The sequence below is a fragment of the Palaemon carinicauda genome, chromosome 29, assembly GCF_036898095.1.
Source record: "Palaemon carinicauda isolate YSFRI2023 chromosome 29, ASM3689809v2, whole genome shotgun sequence".
Classification (NCBI taxonomy): domain Eukaryota; kingdom Metazoa; phylum Arthropoda; class Malacostraca; order Decapoda; family Palaemonidae; genus Palaemon; species Palaemon carinicauda.
Window position 1 is genome coordinate 78,889,995 of NC_090753.1, and position 17,394 is coordinate 78,907,388.

General features: G+C 40.3%; 1 protein-coding gene across 2 annotated transcripts in view; it reads right to left on the minus strand.

Annotated features, from left to right (window-relative positions):
* Nipsnap (protein nipsnap) overlaps nt 1–17,394 on the minus strand; it is a 53,637-nt gene that overhangs the window by 24,570 nt on the left and 11,673 nt on the right. For both annotated transcript variants that reach the window (XM_068352841.1, XM_068352840.1), the window contains exon 4: nt 705–845. In XM_068352841.1, the coding sequence (XP_068208942.1) occupies nt 705–845 (141 nt within the window). The remainder of the gene's footprint in view (nt 1–704; nt 846–17,394) is intronic.

Here is a 17,394-nt window from a genome sequence, read left to right on the forward strand (position 1 = left end):
AAGTAGCAGATGTAACAGAAATGGGACAAATATATGAAAGGACAAGGAAAGCATTAATGCATTAGTTTTAAGCAAACAAACGAAGTTCAAAATACACATACCAAAAACAGGGTATACCAAGGTAAGAAAGGATTACAGATAACGTTATAAGTCAAGAGGTTTAACTAGTAGAAACAAGCACCACTCGGCAAGTAGGAACAGAGATAGTTCAGAGAATGTGATAATGAAAGGATACTGCTCTAAATAAAAACATTCAGTAGAAATGAAACCAAAAAGATACTGACATATGCAAACAGGTAATTAAACCTTTTAACCCAATGCTATTTGGAACTTTCCAGCCCTTAACCCCAAGGCAGTTTCTTTTTCAAGCACATTTTGCAATATATTTTTTTTAAATTGCTCTAAAAGCCTTAATTTTTGTCATAGAGAGGTCAGGTTGGTCTCATTCTTTTGGAAAATTCCTGAAGTTTCTCATAAGGTTATAAAAAAATATGCAAAAAATGTAAATAACAGTTTTTTGCAAGGACGTACCGGTACGTCCATGGGGGTAAAGGGATGAGTTTTGTAAAACGTACCAGTACGTCCATTGGGGGTAAAAGGGTTAAAAAGTGTATCACTTATTTCTCTGATAACGATCTATTCTTTATTATCCCATAAATAATGTTGAACAAATGAAGTTATGCATCAAAATGCAAGAACCTTACCTTTAGGAAATAGGAACGGATTTCGTAGATGTTGCCACCATCACGAGGCGTAACTGGAGGCCAAAAGCTGAATGGCAGGAGAAACTGATTTGAGCGTTGTCTCAAGTACTGATTTCTATCCTTAATGAGGGCTGAAAGATCCTGAGAAAGGGTGAAATCTTACTACAGATAAAACAGGATGCTATTTGCACTACTAACAAAAATATAAATTGTTTCAAGATATATTTTATAGAAAATTAATTTTTAGAATTTGGAATGGCAGAACTGCTTTCACTGAAAAATTTCAAGCCGATTTAAATATTACAAAAATAAAATTCAACATTAAATTATTAAATGAAACTTATTAAAGCAAACATAACAAAATATCACAAATTTTAAAAGTAATTTGTATCTTTCCTACATACATACATATACCAAAGGCACTTCCCCCAATTTTGGGGGGTAGCCGACAACAACAAGAAACAAAACAAAAATGGGACCTCTACTCTCTACGTTCCTCCAGCCTAACCAGGGACTCAGCCGAGTTCAGCTGGTACTGCTAGGGTGCCACAGCCCAACCTCCCACATTTCCACCACAGATGAAGCTTCATACTGCTGAGTCCCCTACTGCTGCTACCTCCGCGGTCATCTAAGGCACCGGAGGAAGCAGCAGGGCCTACCGGAACTGCGTCACAATCGCTCGCCATTCATTCCTATTTCTAGCACGCTCTCTTGCCTCTCTCACATCTATCCTCCTATCACCCAGAGCTTTCTTCACACCATCCATCCACCCAAACCTTGGCCTTCCTCTTGTACTTCTCCCATCAACTCTTGCATTCATCACCTTCTTTAGCAGACAGCCATTTTCCATTCTCTCAACATGGCCAAACCACCTCAACACATTCATATCCACTCTAGCCGCTAACTCATTTCTTACACCCGTTCTCACCCTCACCACTTCGTTCCTAACCCTATCTACTCGAGATACACCAGCCATACTCCTCAGACACTTCATCTCAAACACATTCAATTTCTGTCTCTCCATCACTTTCATTCCCCACAACTCCGATCCATACATCACAGTTGGTACAATCACTTTCTCATATAGAACTCTCTTTACATTCATGCCCAATCCTCTATTTTTTACTACTCCCTTAACTGCCCCCAACACTTTGCAACCTTCATTCACTCTCTGACGTACATCTGCTTCCACTCCACCATTTGCTGCAACAACAGACCCCAAGTACTTAAACTGATCCACCTCCTCAAGTAACTCTCCATTCAACATGACATTCAACCTTGCACCACCTTCCCTTCTCGTACATCTCATAACCTTACTCTTACCCACATTAACTCTCAACTTCCTTCTCTCACACACCCTTCCAAATTCTGTCACTAGTCGGTCAAGCTTCTCTTCTGTGTCTGCTACCAGTACAGTATCATCCGCAAACAACAACTGATTTACCTCCCATTCATGATCATTCTCGCCTACCAGTTTTAATCCTCGTCCAAGCACTCTAGCATTCACCTCTCTCACCACTCCATCAACATACAAGTTAAACAACCACGGCGACATCACACATCCCTGTCTCAGCCCCACTCTCACCGGAAACCAATCGCTCACCTCATTTCCTATTCTAACACATGCTTTACTACCTGTGTAGAAACTTTTCACTGCTTGCAACAACCTTCCACCAACTCCATATAACCTCATCACATTCCACATTGCTTCCCTATCAACTCTATCATATGCTTTCTCCAGATCCATAAACGCAACATACACCTCCTTACCTTTTGCTAAATATTTCTCGCATATCTGCCTAACTGTAAAAATCTGATTCATACAACCCCTACCTCTTCTAAAACCACCCTGTACTTCCAAGATTGCATTCTCTGTTTTATCCTTAATCCTATTAATCAGTATTCTACCATACACTTTTCCAACTACACTCAACAAACTAATACCTCTTGAATTACAACACTCATGCACATCTCCCTTACCCTTATATAGTGGTACAATACATGCACAGACCCAATCTACTGGTACCATTGACAACACAAAACACACATTAAACAATCTCACCAACCATTCAAGTACAGTCACACCCCCTTCCTTCAACATCTCAGCTTTCACACCATCCATACCCGATGCTTTTCCTACTCTCGTTTCATCTAGTGCTCTCCTCACTTCCTCTATTGTAATCTCTCTCTCATTCTCATCTCCCATCACTGGCACCTCAACACCTGGAACCGCAATTATATCTGCCTCCCTATCATCCTCAACATTCAGCAAACTTTCAAAATATTCCGCCCACCTTTTCCTTGCCTCCTCTCCTTTTAACAACCTTCCATTTCCATCTTTCACTGTCTCTTTCCTAATTTTACAAATTTGAATCCTTAAATAGTAGGTATTCAACTTGGCTGGAACTCAGCTGTCAAAATTTATAATGCAATGTTGGTAGTTACTGGCAGGTGGTGGGAAGCACCCTACCCACGTACACTGAACTAAGCTTGCGGGGTGGTTGAGGTGATGAACAAAACTTGAAAGACCCAGTATTAGATTAAAGTAAATTCATTATAATTTGATTTAAAGTTGTTAATACTTTTCCAACCTTTTGATCTTGTTTTAGTTTTTAGTTTATTAATAAGCCAGCGTCATTCTTAGTTTGATGAACTCTGTAGAGAGTCATATGACTTCTCAGTTTTGTTTTTGTTTACCACCTTCTCCCCCGGGTATTAGTGAACTACTGAAGTGCCTTATTAACGATCGCTGTTTTTCTCTCCTATGAGCTGTGTTGACTCGAGTGAAAGGCTTGATCGAATGGTGGTGATAAGTGACAGAGTTAGTTCGAGTTCCTACTCACAGTCTGACGCTTTGCCACTTCATCTTGGTGACCTTTGGAGTTTTAGAAGCACTTCCTTCGCTACTTTGTGTGTGGTCGCTGGTGTTTGTCACCCGCGGCATTCATCAGCCACGTCCCTTCCCTCGTTCTTCGGAGGATTTGCGAACGAGTTGGCCCGTTTCTACTGAGAACGGTGCGGTTTGCGACGTGCGAGATCCGTTGAAGTCCCGGATTCTCGGAGGCTACCACCCTTGGCGTTCCTGTGGCATTTTGGATTGCCTTTCGGGCATTGCAGCTTGATCTAGTTAACCTGCTCATCAGCGTCAGTGAGTTCTTGGAACTCGGGGAGATACGTAGGGCGGCATACTACAGGTATGAGATATTTTTATTGTTATTTACGACGATCGTGGATCGCCGAGTACCTGTAGGTGTGCACGCCCTTGTTTGCAGTACGGTCTTCTGGACCTTGGATGGCCTGATGGGACAATCTACCGAGCTTTTTGTGATTATTCTCTGTGTAAATTTGTAAGATTATTTGGTTTTTGTGATTTATCATTTATTAAGTTAAGTTTAACATTTAAGTTAGTTTGTTTGTGCTAGGTAGGAATAATATTAAGTTTCTCATTTATTTTCTCTTTCTTCCTTCTACCTATCTTAGTTTGTTAGGTTAGTTTTTCTGGCCAGTGATTTTGAAAGGTAGCTGCCTGAAATGTTGTATTTAAAGTCTTCCTATTTCTTAGCCTAGGGATTAACTTAGTTGTAGGTGATCTTTTAAAGATCTTAAGGTTGGTTTTCCCGCAATTTGTGTATTCATTAATTTTGTTTATTATCATTACCAACCATTACTTATATTTTTTTTGTTTGTAAATAAATATTGTAACTTTTGTTGAGGTGTTTGTTCTTTTGTTCCCAAATTGCTGTGTTACATTTTTACTGACCGCAAATTTCTGAATAGAAAGAACCCTTGAAATTACGGCCGTAAATACGTCCTTAACAATCTGGCGACCTTGCCAGGATTTGCGCTCAGGTGTACACAGTAGTTGGGACTTTGGAACGCTCCTCAGTGGGGGTTATAGTATTTATTTTTTTGGGAAATACCTTTCCCTCCTATCACTATGGCTAATTTGGAAGACTTTGAGTTTAGTCCTGCAGAGTTTTTAGGGTCAGTCGACTGTATTAGTCATTTACCAATACTAGGTAAGGAATATCTGGTTAGTTGTGCTAGATGGTTGGGTATTCCTTTCAAAGGGACTGATACAAAGAGGAAATTGCTAATAATGGTAAAGAACTGTGTCATGCAAGGTTTGGCTGAGGCTGAAGGATTACTTGGTGAAAATATTAGTGATAGAGGTAGTGAATTAGGAAATGATGATAGGGTAGTTGCAGATGATAATGGCATTAGTGGTGGTGCAGGTTTTTCATTATTTGACGATCCTCCTCAGACTGGAGTTATTTATGAAGGTCCGGCCAATTTGCTGCCAAAGGGAAATATATCCACAAACCCTTTCTTGTCTGAAGAGAATTTAGGGCCAGCAGTTCCTACTGTTCCTGTAAATTCTAATTCCAAGGAAATTCAGGAATATGACTTAATTTGTAAAAGGATAGAGTTGTTGAAATTGGAACATGCGGAGAACGAGAGGGTGAGGAGGCATGAGATAGAGATGGCCAACATTAATTTGGAAATGGCTAGGTTACAGGGGGCTCCAAACCAATTTAGTACCCCACGAGGTAGCCAGCCTGAAAGGTTTAATATTGGGGCTGCATTAAAATTGGTCCCCATTTTTGATGAAAGAAATGTTCCAGAATTCTTCAAGGCCTTTGAGAGGGTGTCTACACGATTGTCTTGGCCACCAGAGATGTGGACGGTGCTAATCCAGTGTAAACTGGTAGGCAAGGCAATCAGGGTATATAATGCCTTGGAGGAAGGGATAGCCAGGGATTATCACAAGGTAAAGGCACTAATTTTAAAAGCGTATGATTTGGTCCCTGAGGCATACAGATTAAAGTTTAGAAATTTTAATAAACATCCTTCCTTATCGTATGTAGAATTTGCCAGGTTCAAGGAGGAACAGTTTGACGACTGGTTGAAAAGTCGCCAAGTTGTCACTTTTTCTTCCTTGAGAGAACTAATGCTTTTGGAGGAGTTTAAGAAATCTTGCTCCAAAGAACTAAGAATTTATTTGGAAGAAGTAAAGGTCACTAATTTAGGTAAGGCAGCTCAAGTGGCTGACGAATTTGTCTTGACTCATAGAACAGGTTCAGGCAATTTTGTCAGCAAAGATAAAAGTAATAATGTAGTAGAGTCAGCGAATTTTCATAAAGGAGTAAGAGGTGATAATAATAAGCCTAAGAATTCAGTGGTTCAAAATAACTTCCCTGCTAGTAACAATGGAAGATTCCCGGGTAAACCTGGTACTCGTGTATTTTCCAATGGAGGTAGTTCTGGAACGAGAAACAATAATGTGAAGACTTGTTTCTGGTGTAAGAAACCCGGTCATTTCCAAGCTCAATGTCAAGCCAGAACAAATTATCTTCAAAAAAATAATCCTGTGGCTTTAATGCCAAGTACATCTCCTGACGTAAAATTACCCATAATTGGTAGTGATAGTGGTAGTAATTGTACGCCTGGAGATGGAAATAACAATCCACAGGAATGACTGAAGTATGATAAATACATATGGCCTGGTAAAGTAATATATAATTCTGTCATTATTGATGTTAAGTTCTTGAGAGATACAGGGTCTGCTCGTTCGTTAGTGCTGGAAAGCAGTTTGAAGGGTTTGGTGAAGTGTTCAGGGAACTTTATTGTTCTGGGAGGTTTCCCGAACACAATAGTTTCGGCTCCTTTAGCAGAGGTAATGTTGTCATTCCCTGGGTATTATGAAAAGATAGAGTTGGCCGTTGTTGAGAGTCTTCCTATAGCTGGTATTGATGGCATATTAGGAAATGATATGGTTAATAGTGATGGCCAGGAATTATTTCCAATATTGTCAATCAATAAGTGTCCAGTGGCGGTTACCACTAGAGCTGCAGCAAGAGCTGCAGACTTATTAAATAATGATGAGTTAAATTTGAGTAGTTTAGAGGTAGACGTAGATGTAGGAAGACCCGGGTCAGTAGTAAGTAATGTAGTAAGTAGTGATAATATAATTCCAGATTGGGATCGAACAGCTTTTATTGAAGCCCAGAAAAGAGAGTATAATTTTAATTTGGGTGATACTTCTGACTTGACAAAGCCTCGATTCTTGGTAAAAAAGGGCCTGTTATATAGGGTGAGTCGTCCCCTGGTTGCTAATGATCCCCAAATGTCTCGTATTGAGCAAATAGTGGTGCCTTCTCACTTTCAGAGACAAATATTAAATATATCTCATGATGATGCATTCTCTGGTCATTTTGGTGTCTGGAAGACGTTCCGTCGGTTGGCTAAATGTTTTTGGTGGCCAGGAATGAAATCGTCAGTAAAACAATATGTGAAAGAATGTCCAGTGTGCCAAGTGGTAGGTAAACCTAATCAGACAATTGTAAAAGCACCTTTATATCCTATACCAGCTATTGGCGAGCCATTTAGTGAGCTAGTAGTTGATATAGTAGGTCCCCTGCCTAAAACTAAAACAGGTTTTGTATATTTACTGACTGTGATGGATCAGGCATCGCGATTTCCCGAAGCCATTCCCATGAAGAAAATCACATCTAAGGCTGTATTTGATCAATTGGTAATTTTCGTTTCGAGGTATGGAATCCCTCGTAAGATACAAACTGATTGTGGAACTAATTTTACTAGTAAGGAATTTCGAAGTAAGTGTGCAGGTCTGGCCATTCTGCACACTACTAGTGTTCCTTACCACCCAGAGAGTCAGGGAGTGGTGGAAAGATTCCATCAAACTCTTAAATCAATTTTAAGGAGATTTTGCTATGAGCATGGAGAGGAATGGGATAAGGGTCTTCCTTTTGCTCTCTTTGCTCTTAGAAGTCATCCAAATTCATCCACGGGCGTGGCTCCTTTTGAGTTAGTCTTTGGACATAAAATAAGGGGTCCTTCAGAAATTCTATATGAAATTTTGGAGTCCGATCAAATAAAGGAGACGAACGTGGGTGAATTTGTTGATAACCTTAAAGAAAAACTTTCTAGCGCCTGGAAGTTTGCTAGAGAAAATTTAGCTAACTCTCAGGCTGCTATGAAAAGTAATTATGACAAGAAAACTCGAGCACGGTCGTTTGAGCCTGGGGAATTAGTTTTGGTGTTGGGTACTGATTCGGATAACTTCCTTGAACCCAGGTATAAGGGGCCTTGGAAGGTGTTGAGGAAGTTATCCGATCTTAATTATGAAATAGAAGCTCCCGGGACCAAACGAAAGTGTCGAATTTTTCACATTAACTGACTGAAACCTTATGTCTCTAGTAGATCTGATATTTTGGAAACCGGGTATGAATCGGTTTCTTTAGTGGCAGAGGTGCTTCCTGATGGATCTGAGGAAATAATTAATCAAGTACCTTCGGATGCTCTATCTAAGAATGTGCAATGTTTGGATGGGTTGGATGAGCATCTGAAGCATCTTGATCTAAATCAAAGAAGGGAAATGGAAGGTTCAATTCATTCTTTTTCAGATTTGGTTAGAGACTCTCCCGGATTGACTAGTTTAATTGAACATGATGTGGTAGTAGGAGAAGCTTCACCAATTAAACAAAGCCCTTATGGACTAAATCCCACTAAAATGGATATAGTCAATAAGGAAATAGAATATATGTTGAAGCATGATTTGATACAACCTTCTGTTAGTCCTTGGAGCTCCCCTATAGTATTGGTAAAGAAATCAGATGGACAGTATCGGATGTGCGTCGACTATCGTAAGGTTAATACGCATACTAAAAATGATTCTTTTCCCCTTCCTAGAATTGACGACTGCATAGACCGCATTGGTTCAGCAAAGTATATCACAAAATTGGATTTGCTCAAGGGCTACTGGCAAGTTCCTTTGTCGGATCGAGCAAGAGAGATTTCAGCATTTGTCACCCCATTCGGCTTGTATGAATGCAAGGTCATGCCTTTTGGGATGAGGAATGCTGCTTGTACTTTTCAAAGATTAATGAACCGTGTGGTCTGTGGATTAGAAGGTACTGAGATTTACATTGATGATCTTGTTGTCCACAGTAATGATTGGAAAACTCATTTACTCAGATTACGTAATGTTTTTGAAGCTCTCCGTGCTACGGGTTTAGTCATTAACCTCGCTAAACGCGAATTTGGTAAGGCTAAAGTTGTGTATCTGGGTCATGAGGTTGGTCTGGGTCATATAGCCCCAAAACAGGCTAACGTCGAGGCTATAACTAATTTAAAGAGACCGTGCAATGTCCGAGAAGTTCGAAAGGTGTTGGGTATGATGGGCTATTATAGAAGGTTCGTTAGGAACTTTTCTGACATTGCCCGTCCCCTGAATGATCTTTTACAAAAAAATAAGAAATTCATTTGGACTAGTGATTGTGAAGAAGCATTCATAAGAATCAAGACTATTCTCATGTCTAAACCTATTTTGGTTTCTCCGAATTTTCAAGCTCCCTTTATAATTGCTGTTGACGCTAGTGATATAGGTATTGGAGGAGTTCTCTTTCAAAGGGGTGAAGACAGGGAGGTGTACCCAATATCCTACTACAGCAAAAAGTTGTTAACGGCAGAGCGTAAGTATTCAACTATTGAGAAAGAGGCTCTCGCCCTGATCCGTACCATATCTCATTTTAAACCATACTTAACTAATCTTTCTTTTCCGGTGGAGGTATGGACGGATCATAATCCGTTAGTGTTTATTGAACGGATGAAAGGGTCTAACCAAAGAATTTTACGCTGGGCCTTGCAACTGCAAGAGCTCAACATGGTAATTAAGCATATTAAAGGATCTGATAATAAGATCCCGGACACACACCTTGTCTAGGATGTAAAGTGTTTTTTTGTTTTTTTTTGGTCTCCCTGCCTCTTTCGCCCTGCTCGTTCCTCTTTGTGTTCATTTAGAGTGAAAGCAAGTGCTAACTTTATGGTTTATTCCGACATCGTTCCGTTGTTTCGTTTATTTATGCGATATTTTATTTATTTATTTTTTATTTTTTTGCCAGTGTTGTTTTTAGTTTAAGTATTAGCTGTAAGAAATATTCTGTTCTACATTAGTCTTAGTTTCTTATTAGCAGATAGATAGCTCTTTGTGCCATTTATTATGACTTTAAGTTTTAGCAAGGACTTTTGGAATTTCGGAACTTTATCATTTTCTGTGATTTAATACATTTTGCTCTTGGCTTTAGGTTTTTTTCAGGTTCTGTGTTTAATTAGACTGTTTATATCTTTGTATGTTTGAGTTATATTTAATGCTGACCTTTTTGTTTCAGGATGTGTAATGCACCATTGTGTGTACTGTATTAGAAAATCCTATGCAAGTTTATACTAAGGTTATCTTTACTTTTGAGATTGATTTTATTTTTAGATTTAATTGATTCTTTAGGATGTATAAAAATTTTTACTCTATTTGATAAAAAAATTTTTGTAGGGGGAGAAAGGTATTAGATTAAAGTAAATTCATTATAATTTGATTATAAGTTGTTAATACTTTTCCAACCTTTTGATCTTGTTTTAGTTTTTAGTTTATTAATAAGCCAGCGTCATTCTTAGTTTGATGAACTCTGTAGAGAGTCATATGACTTCTCAGTTTTGTTTTTGTTTACCACCTTCTCTCCCGGTATTAGTGAACTACTGAAGTGCCTTATTAACGATCGCTGTTTTTCTCTCCTATGAGCTGTGTTGACTCGAGTGAAAGGCTTGATCGAATGGTGGTGATAAGTGACAGAGTTAGTTCGAGTTCCTACTCACAGTCTGACGCTTTGCCACTTCATCTTGGTGACCTTTGGAGTTTTAGAAGCACTTCCTTCGCTACTTTGTGTGTGGTCGCTGGTGTTTGTCACCCGCGGCATTCATCAGCCACGTCCCTTCCCTCGTTCTTCAGAGGATTTGCGAACGAGTTGGCCCGTTTCTACTGAGAACGGTGCGGTTTGCGACGTGCGAGATCCGTTGAAGTCCCGGATTCTCGGAGGCTACCACCCTTGGCGTTCCTGTGGCATTTTGGATTGCCTTCGGGCATTGCAGCTTGATCTAGTTGACCTGCTCATCAGCGTCAGTGAGTTCTTGGAACTCGGGGAGATACGTAGGGCGGCATACTACAGGTATGAGATATTTTTATTGTTATTTACGACGATCGTGGATCGCCGAGTACCTGTAGGTGTGCATGCCCTTGTTTGCAGTACGGTCTTCTGGACCTTGGATGGCCTGATGGGACAATCTACCGAGCTTTTTGTGATTATTCTCTGTGTAAATTTGTAAGATTATTTGGTTTTTGTGATTTATCATTTATTAAGTTAAGTTTAACATTTAAGTTAGTTTGTTTGTGCTAGGTAGGAATAATATTAAGTTTCTCATTTATTTTCTCTTTCTTCCTTCTACCTATCTTAGTTTGTTAGGTTAGTTTTTCTGGCCAGTGATTTTGAAAGGTAGCTGCCTGAAATGTTGTATTTAAAGTCTTCCTATTTCTTAGCCTAGGGATTAACTTAGTTGTAGGTGATCTTTTAAAGATCTTAAGGTTGGTTTTCCCGCAATTTGTGTATTCATTAATTTTGTTTATTATCATTACCAACCATTACTTATATTTTTTTTGTTTGTAAATAAATATTGTAACTTTTGTTGAGGTGTTTGTTCTTTTGTTCCCAAATTGCTGTGTTAAATTTTTACTGACCGCAAATTTCTGAATAGAAAGAACCCTTGAAATTACGGCCTTAACACCCAGTTTTGCATGGTTATGAAAAATATAAATTACTTTCAAAATAGTGATTTCTTCCAACATGTATACAAGCCCTCATCTTTTAATAGGAGACTTATCCTTAATGCTATTGTTCTGAAAATTTCATCGCTCTTCTTGTAGTTTGCTTATTTTCCTATTTCCTTTCCTCTCTGGGCTATTTTTCCTTGTTGGAGCCTTTGGGCTTAGAGCTTCATGCATTTCCAACTAGGGTGCTAGCTTTGTTAATAATAATAATATGAGGCGGCCTCTATAACTATAGTGGCTGGTTTAAGATTCAGCGATGTCAACAGACTCGGAACTGATAGACGTGTGGGAGGAGTAGGTAGTAGGTTGGCCCGGGCACCAGCCACCCATTGAGATACTACCGCTAGAGTGTTATGGGGTCTTTTGACCGGCCAGATGGTACTACATTGGATCCTTTTCTCTGGTTACAGTTCATTTTCCCTTTGCCTACACACATCCACACTGAATAGTCAGACCAATTCTTTACACATTCTCCTCTGTCCTCATACACCTGACAACACAGATTACCAAACAATTCTTCTTCACTCAAGGGGTTACTGCACTAATTGTTCAGTGGCCACCTAATTCCTGGTAAGGGTTGAAGAGACTCTTTAGCAATGGTGAGCAGCTCTTCTAGGAGAAGGACACTCCAAAATCAAACCATTGTTCTCTAGTCTTGGGTAGTGCCATAACCTCTTTACCATGGTCTTCCACTGTCTTGGGTTAGAGTTCTCTTGCTTGAGGGTACACTCGAGCACATTATTCTATCTTATTTCTCTTCCTCTTGTTTTGCTAAAATTTTTATAGTTTATATAGGAGATATTTTAATGTTACTCTTCTTAAAATATTCTATTTTCCTTTCTTCCTTTCCTCACTGAGCTATTTTACCTGTTGGAGCCTCTGGGCTTATAGCATCCTGCTTTTCCAACTAGGGTTGTAGCTTAGCTAGTAATAATAATAATGACCCCCACCTAACACTTTAAAATAGATTCTCACAGGTTAGGCAAGGTTTTGGTCCACTTACAGATTGTCAAAGAAACATATATCTTTGGAAGGATATGACGTTGTGATGTATAGCCAATTAGGTGTACTGTGGAGGAGATATTTCTATAACCAATTTGTAAAGAACAGTTGCTTGATGTAGAAGCTCACCTGCCCCACTGTCCGATCCAGCAAATAATGGAATGACCGTTACATCACAAGAGAGGGGAAGGAAAAGAGCAAATGAGCCAGACATTCTACTTCTTATCCTAGACTAATGTTGCCCCTATCTTCTTAGACAAGATGCTTCTTGTCCCAGATGGAGCTAGGCAAGCCACACAGCCTGCTGGGGATCCACCAAAGGTCCCAATGAAAAAGCACCTAAAGACTTGGGGGTATAAGCCCATGGATGTAGGCTTTAAAGATTACCTGGTCCTTCCAGACTACAGCCTTTAGCAGTTATACCAATGACAGGTTCTTCTTGAAGGTTAGGGTAGATCTAATACCTTGACTTTTGGCAGCTGTGTCAGGTGGTCCCCTTATGGGAGGGAGTGTACGATTGTTCCATGAAGCTAGGATGAAAAAAAAGTTTCAGGATTTCCCATTCCTTACATACTGAGGGACAAGTCATAGTGTCTCCCCACCAGAAAAGGAAGGTACATCATTCTTGTCTCTGCCAGTCACCTTAGTAGGGAAGAAAAGAAGAAAGATTGAAGTCATCATCTACTTGGATTCTAGGTCCTTGCAATGAACTCCTGAACCAAGGAGATGGAGATAATCTTCAATTCTTCAAATTAGCTGGGGAGACCTGAAGCCTCATGAAAATGCTTCAAGCAGCTTCAGCTCTCCTTGAAGGTAAAGCCCGTCACTCATCCACTCCTCAAAGAGTCTTTGTCAATTCTTGTGAAGAGTCTACGCCTGTATCAAAGTTAAAACGCTTGGATCAAGAAATGAGCAATATCTTTACTGAAAAAATTGAGGCCCTAGCCAATTCTCGCCAGCAATTTTACTTTTGAGAAACATATTAAGTATGTGTCTTCTTCTATTGCACAAAAAATTGGCTTATTGAGAGTCGAGATTTTCGGTGATCAATCTATTCTGAAGAAGTGTTTTAATTTTTTCATTCCACCTTGTTTTGAGTACTGTTCTCCTGTCTGGTCTTCAGCTGCTTAGATAGTGCCATAGCCTCTGCACCATGGTCTTTTAGTGTATTGGGGTAGAGTTCTCTGGCTTGAGGGTACACTCAGACTCACTATTCTATCTTATTTCTCTTCCTCTTGTTTTTGAAAAGTTTTTATAGTTTATGTGTGAAAGATTTGTTGTAATGATGTTGCTATTCCTAAAATAATTTATTTTAATTATTAACAACTTCTCTTGTAATTTCCTGATTTCCTTTCCTCACTGGGCTATTTTCCCTGTTGGAGCCCTTGTGCTTATAGCATTCTGCTTTTTCAACTTGGCTTGTAGCTTAGCAAGTAATAATAATAATTCATCATAATTTTTTGGATAAGATCTGGACTTAAATTTCTTATTCCTGATCTAGATATTAATATCTAGCACCGCTGTCCAATTAGTTTGTTATGCACATTGCATAAGATTCTTCATACTGCAATTCTGACCATCCTTTGCACTCAGATCTTCCCGGACAGTACCACTTTGTTCATAATACTAGGTATGTAGTTAATTCTACGTTATACCTTCTCCATCATTATTCCAACTGTGATCGAGTTTTGGAATGATCCTACTAATCAGCTTGTTGAATCGGCAAAATTTAAAAAACTTAAACTTGAGCAAATGTTTTTATGTTAAACAGGCTGACACAAGATTCTTCTTATAGTTTATATATGAAAGAAGTTTGAATATTGTTAAAGTTCTAAAAATATTTTATCTTGATTATTCATCACTACTCTTGTAGTTTATCTATTTCTTTACTTCCTTTCCTCACTGGAATAATTTTTCCCTGTTGGAGCCCTTGGGCTTATAGCATCCTGCTTTTTCAACTAGGGTTGTAGCTTAACTAGTAAAAATAATAATAATAATGAGGGAAGAGAGACAAACAGATAATCAGAGTACCAATCAGCATGTTGATACTTGGGAGCAATCAGAATCCTTCTGAATTTTGACGTCTTTCACCAACTGTTGAGGAATTGGAAACAGGGAAAGAGGAGCGAAACGAATAAACTTCGATCTAGAATTCCTGGAGATGTCTGTGGCAGAGACAATCCTAATTTTCTTATCATACTGCATGGCGTTCAGGATGAGTGATGGTGAGAACAAAAACTTTACGCTTTGCCATGATGTAAGGGATGGCCTAAAACCTTACACCAGGACTGTCAGTTAAGCATGTTTTCTTGAACAATGCTAGAGAAGGGTTTTGTAACATTGGACACTTATTGCTACTCAGTGTTCTACGAAATCCATAGGAAAACTTGCAAAGTAGAAGCGTTGCAAGCATTCCTGGAAGCTGTCCAGAGTTTCCGAGACATCACACCCAAGAACCCTTGCGTGTATCCACAGGTGAGAGCGAGTCAGCTTGGTTCGATGATTTTACTTCAACCAGTACAACCGTTAGTACGTACACATGAGCTGACTAAGGCCCAGAAGGTCTACAGCAACAGGAGAAGACTTCCTGGTACAGTACCCAACAGGACTTGGCAAAGCACATTGAGCCTCTCACCCTGAGGGTTGGAGAGATGAGCAACCATGGCCTAGTGCTCAGAGGGACAGGGAGAAAGGTCTACAACCCCACATTCTTGAACAACTAAAGCGAACATGCACTTCAGTCCAGTCTCAAATATTACCATCCCCTCTAACGAGAGCCACTCTTTGAATGGGGGGGAGAACCAGACGTCACATATCCGGGAAGGATCATACACCTCTGCCCCAACCAACTACCATGGTAGCCAGGACCCGTGCCACGTCTCCAGGAGATCATGGCACTGGGTCCCAGCGCTGGGTAGCCACGACATGAGGCTGTATCACAAGGTATTGGCCCCAGCCACGCTCATCATCCCAAGGGGGAAGCCATAGAAAGGGAATTGGGCCCTGGCCATAGGGGGTAACCACAAGGGAAATAGGCTCTGGCCATGGGGGGGACCACAGCAAGGGAACTTGCCCTGGCTACTGGGGGAGGGGGTCATGGGGCTGGGACCCAACATACCTCCCTAGTGCAGGGCTGTGGGCAGGAACCATTCACCTCTCTCAAAAGAGAAGTAGTGGTGCATGGAGCCCTATCCCAGTGACTACGGCTGGCCTTCCTGAACTTCTTTGACGTCTTCAGCTGAGAAGAAGTCTGAATTGGATTCAAAGGATGAAGAGGAAGAATAATGTGCAGGCTTCGTCTTCCTCCTGGCTCTACAAGCAGAGCAGTCCTGGTCTGAGTGACCTCCGATTATGAAACTTTCCAGGGGGGAGAAACGATACGGGTTGCTCTAACAGGAACTGCAATACTAGGGTACACTGTCACAGGGGATGGGGAAGGCACACTCACAAGGGCTCGCGACCTCGAACGAGAGGGCTTGGAGGCACAACGACTGACACTGAGGGAGGAACAGACCACGGACCCTGGTACAAGGGTTGGGCCGACGTACAGAGGATAAGGAGTGGTAAACGTAGGCGCTGGGTCAGAGATCGGGGTCACACAAGGGGCACGGGAACACTTTTTATTTTTTCTTTTTTTCCTTACCTTACTGGGCCCAGCCTACTACACCACCTTGCCAGCTGAGCCGAGCTAGTCGCAGCCAAACCAGACTTATCGACCACCAGATTCCCTGACACTGGAGAAACCACTACGCCCTTCACCATGGGGTACTGGGAAAGAGCTACCCTTAGCTAGCACCTCCCTCAACACTGTCATGGAGGGCCTACCTGCAAGACCTAAGGAAGCTCAAGCTTTCCTGGAGTCAACTTATCGTCAACACTCTGCATAGTCATAGCTGAAAGCCTTCAGCCTACGAAGAGAAGCAGCAAACACTTGAGGTTCCCAGCACCAACAAAGCATTAAAAGGAGACCAATGTTAATCCACTCTCTCCTGACCCCTATGGTGTACTCCCCTCAATCCACACTCAGTTTCACCATGAAGTGGTAGCAGCATCCACCCTTCCCTGACAAACATGAAGTTCTTGTTTTAATTCCATCATTATTTTGTCAAGCATCGTAAGCGCATCAGTACACTTCAGTGGTCGAAGCAAAAGAGTGAGATCTCCAACTGGAAGGGGGCAGCCCACAACCTCTCCAGTCGGATAACTGCTCGATATCCATTTAAACGACTGATTCCAGCTCACACCGAAATAATCTCACAAATCAAAGGATGAAAGTTTGTACGACGCATGGGAAGAAAGCACATCTAAAATATAGTTTGTATTTGTGCAAAAGCTTACTGGCATCCACAGGGGGATGTCACAACAGCATGGTCTATGCACCATACATTTTATGCTCCTAAAGGTTCTTGGCAATGACTCCTCTGAAGGCTTATCTCCCATCCATTTCTTTAGTCTCGTATTACTTAACTGTCCAACTATTTAACTTTAACTTGCTCTACTTTTCATTAGTCTTTTCAAATCAAAGCCTTTCTATTCACAAAGAGGATTCCAAACACATCTCACGTGTAGATAGAAAAAGATGAAAACCAAGATGCTGCAAAACTTTCTGTATAATCAACACGGGAATGACAGGTTTCAGTGAGGATAAATTGACAGCTTACTTGCTCCTATATATCCAAAAATATAAGAGAACGCATACTGTCAAAATATTATCTGTGGATATTTTCATATTGTAGAGTTCTCTTATGAAAAAATAAAATCAATACTAATATTCTAAATAATTAATTATTCCATTTTAAACAAGACATAACCTAATAGGATAAAATATTTATTTTCCACTGAGAAATAACTTTCATTAAAGCAGTTCACACAATGCTTTCCATCCATTCCCTCTGTCGTAATTCCGCAACTTTGCAAAACCAATCTTTCCGTTTTCTCTTAAAAAAAAAAAAAAATCTTATGCCAAGCTTCATGACATACAGTACACTTATTAACAGTGAAAATAAAATAATC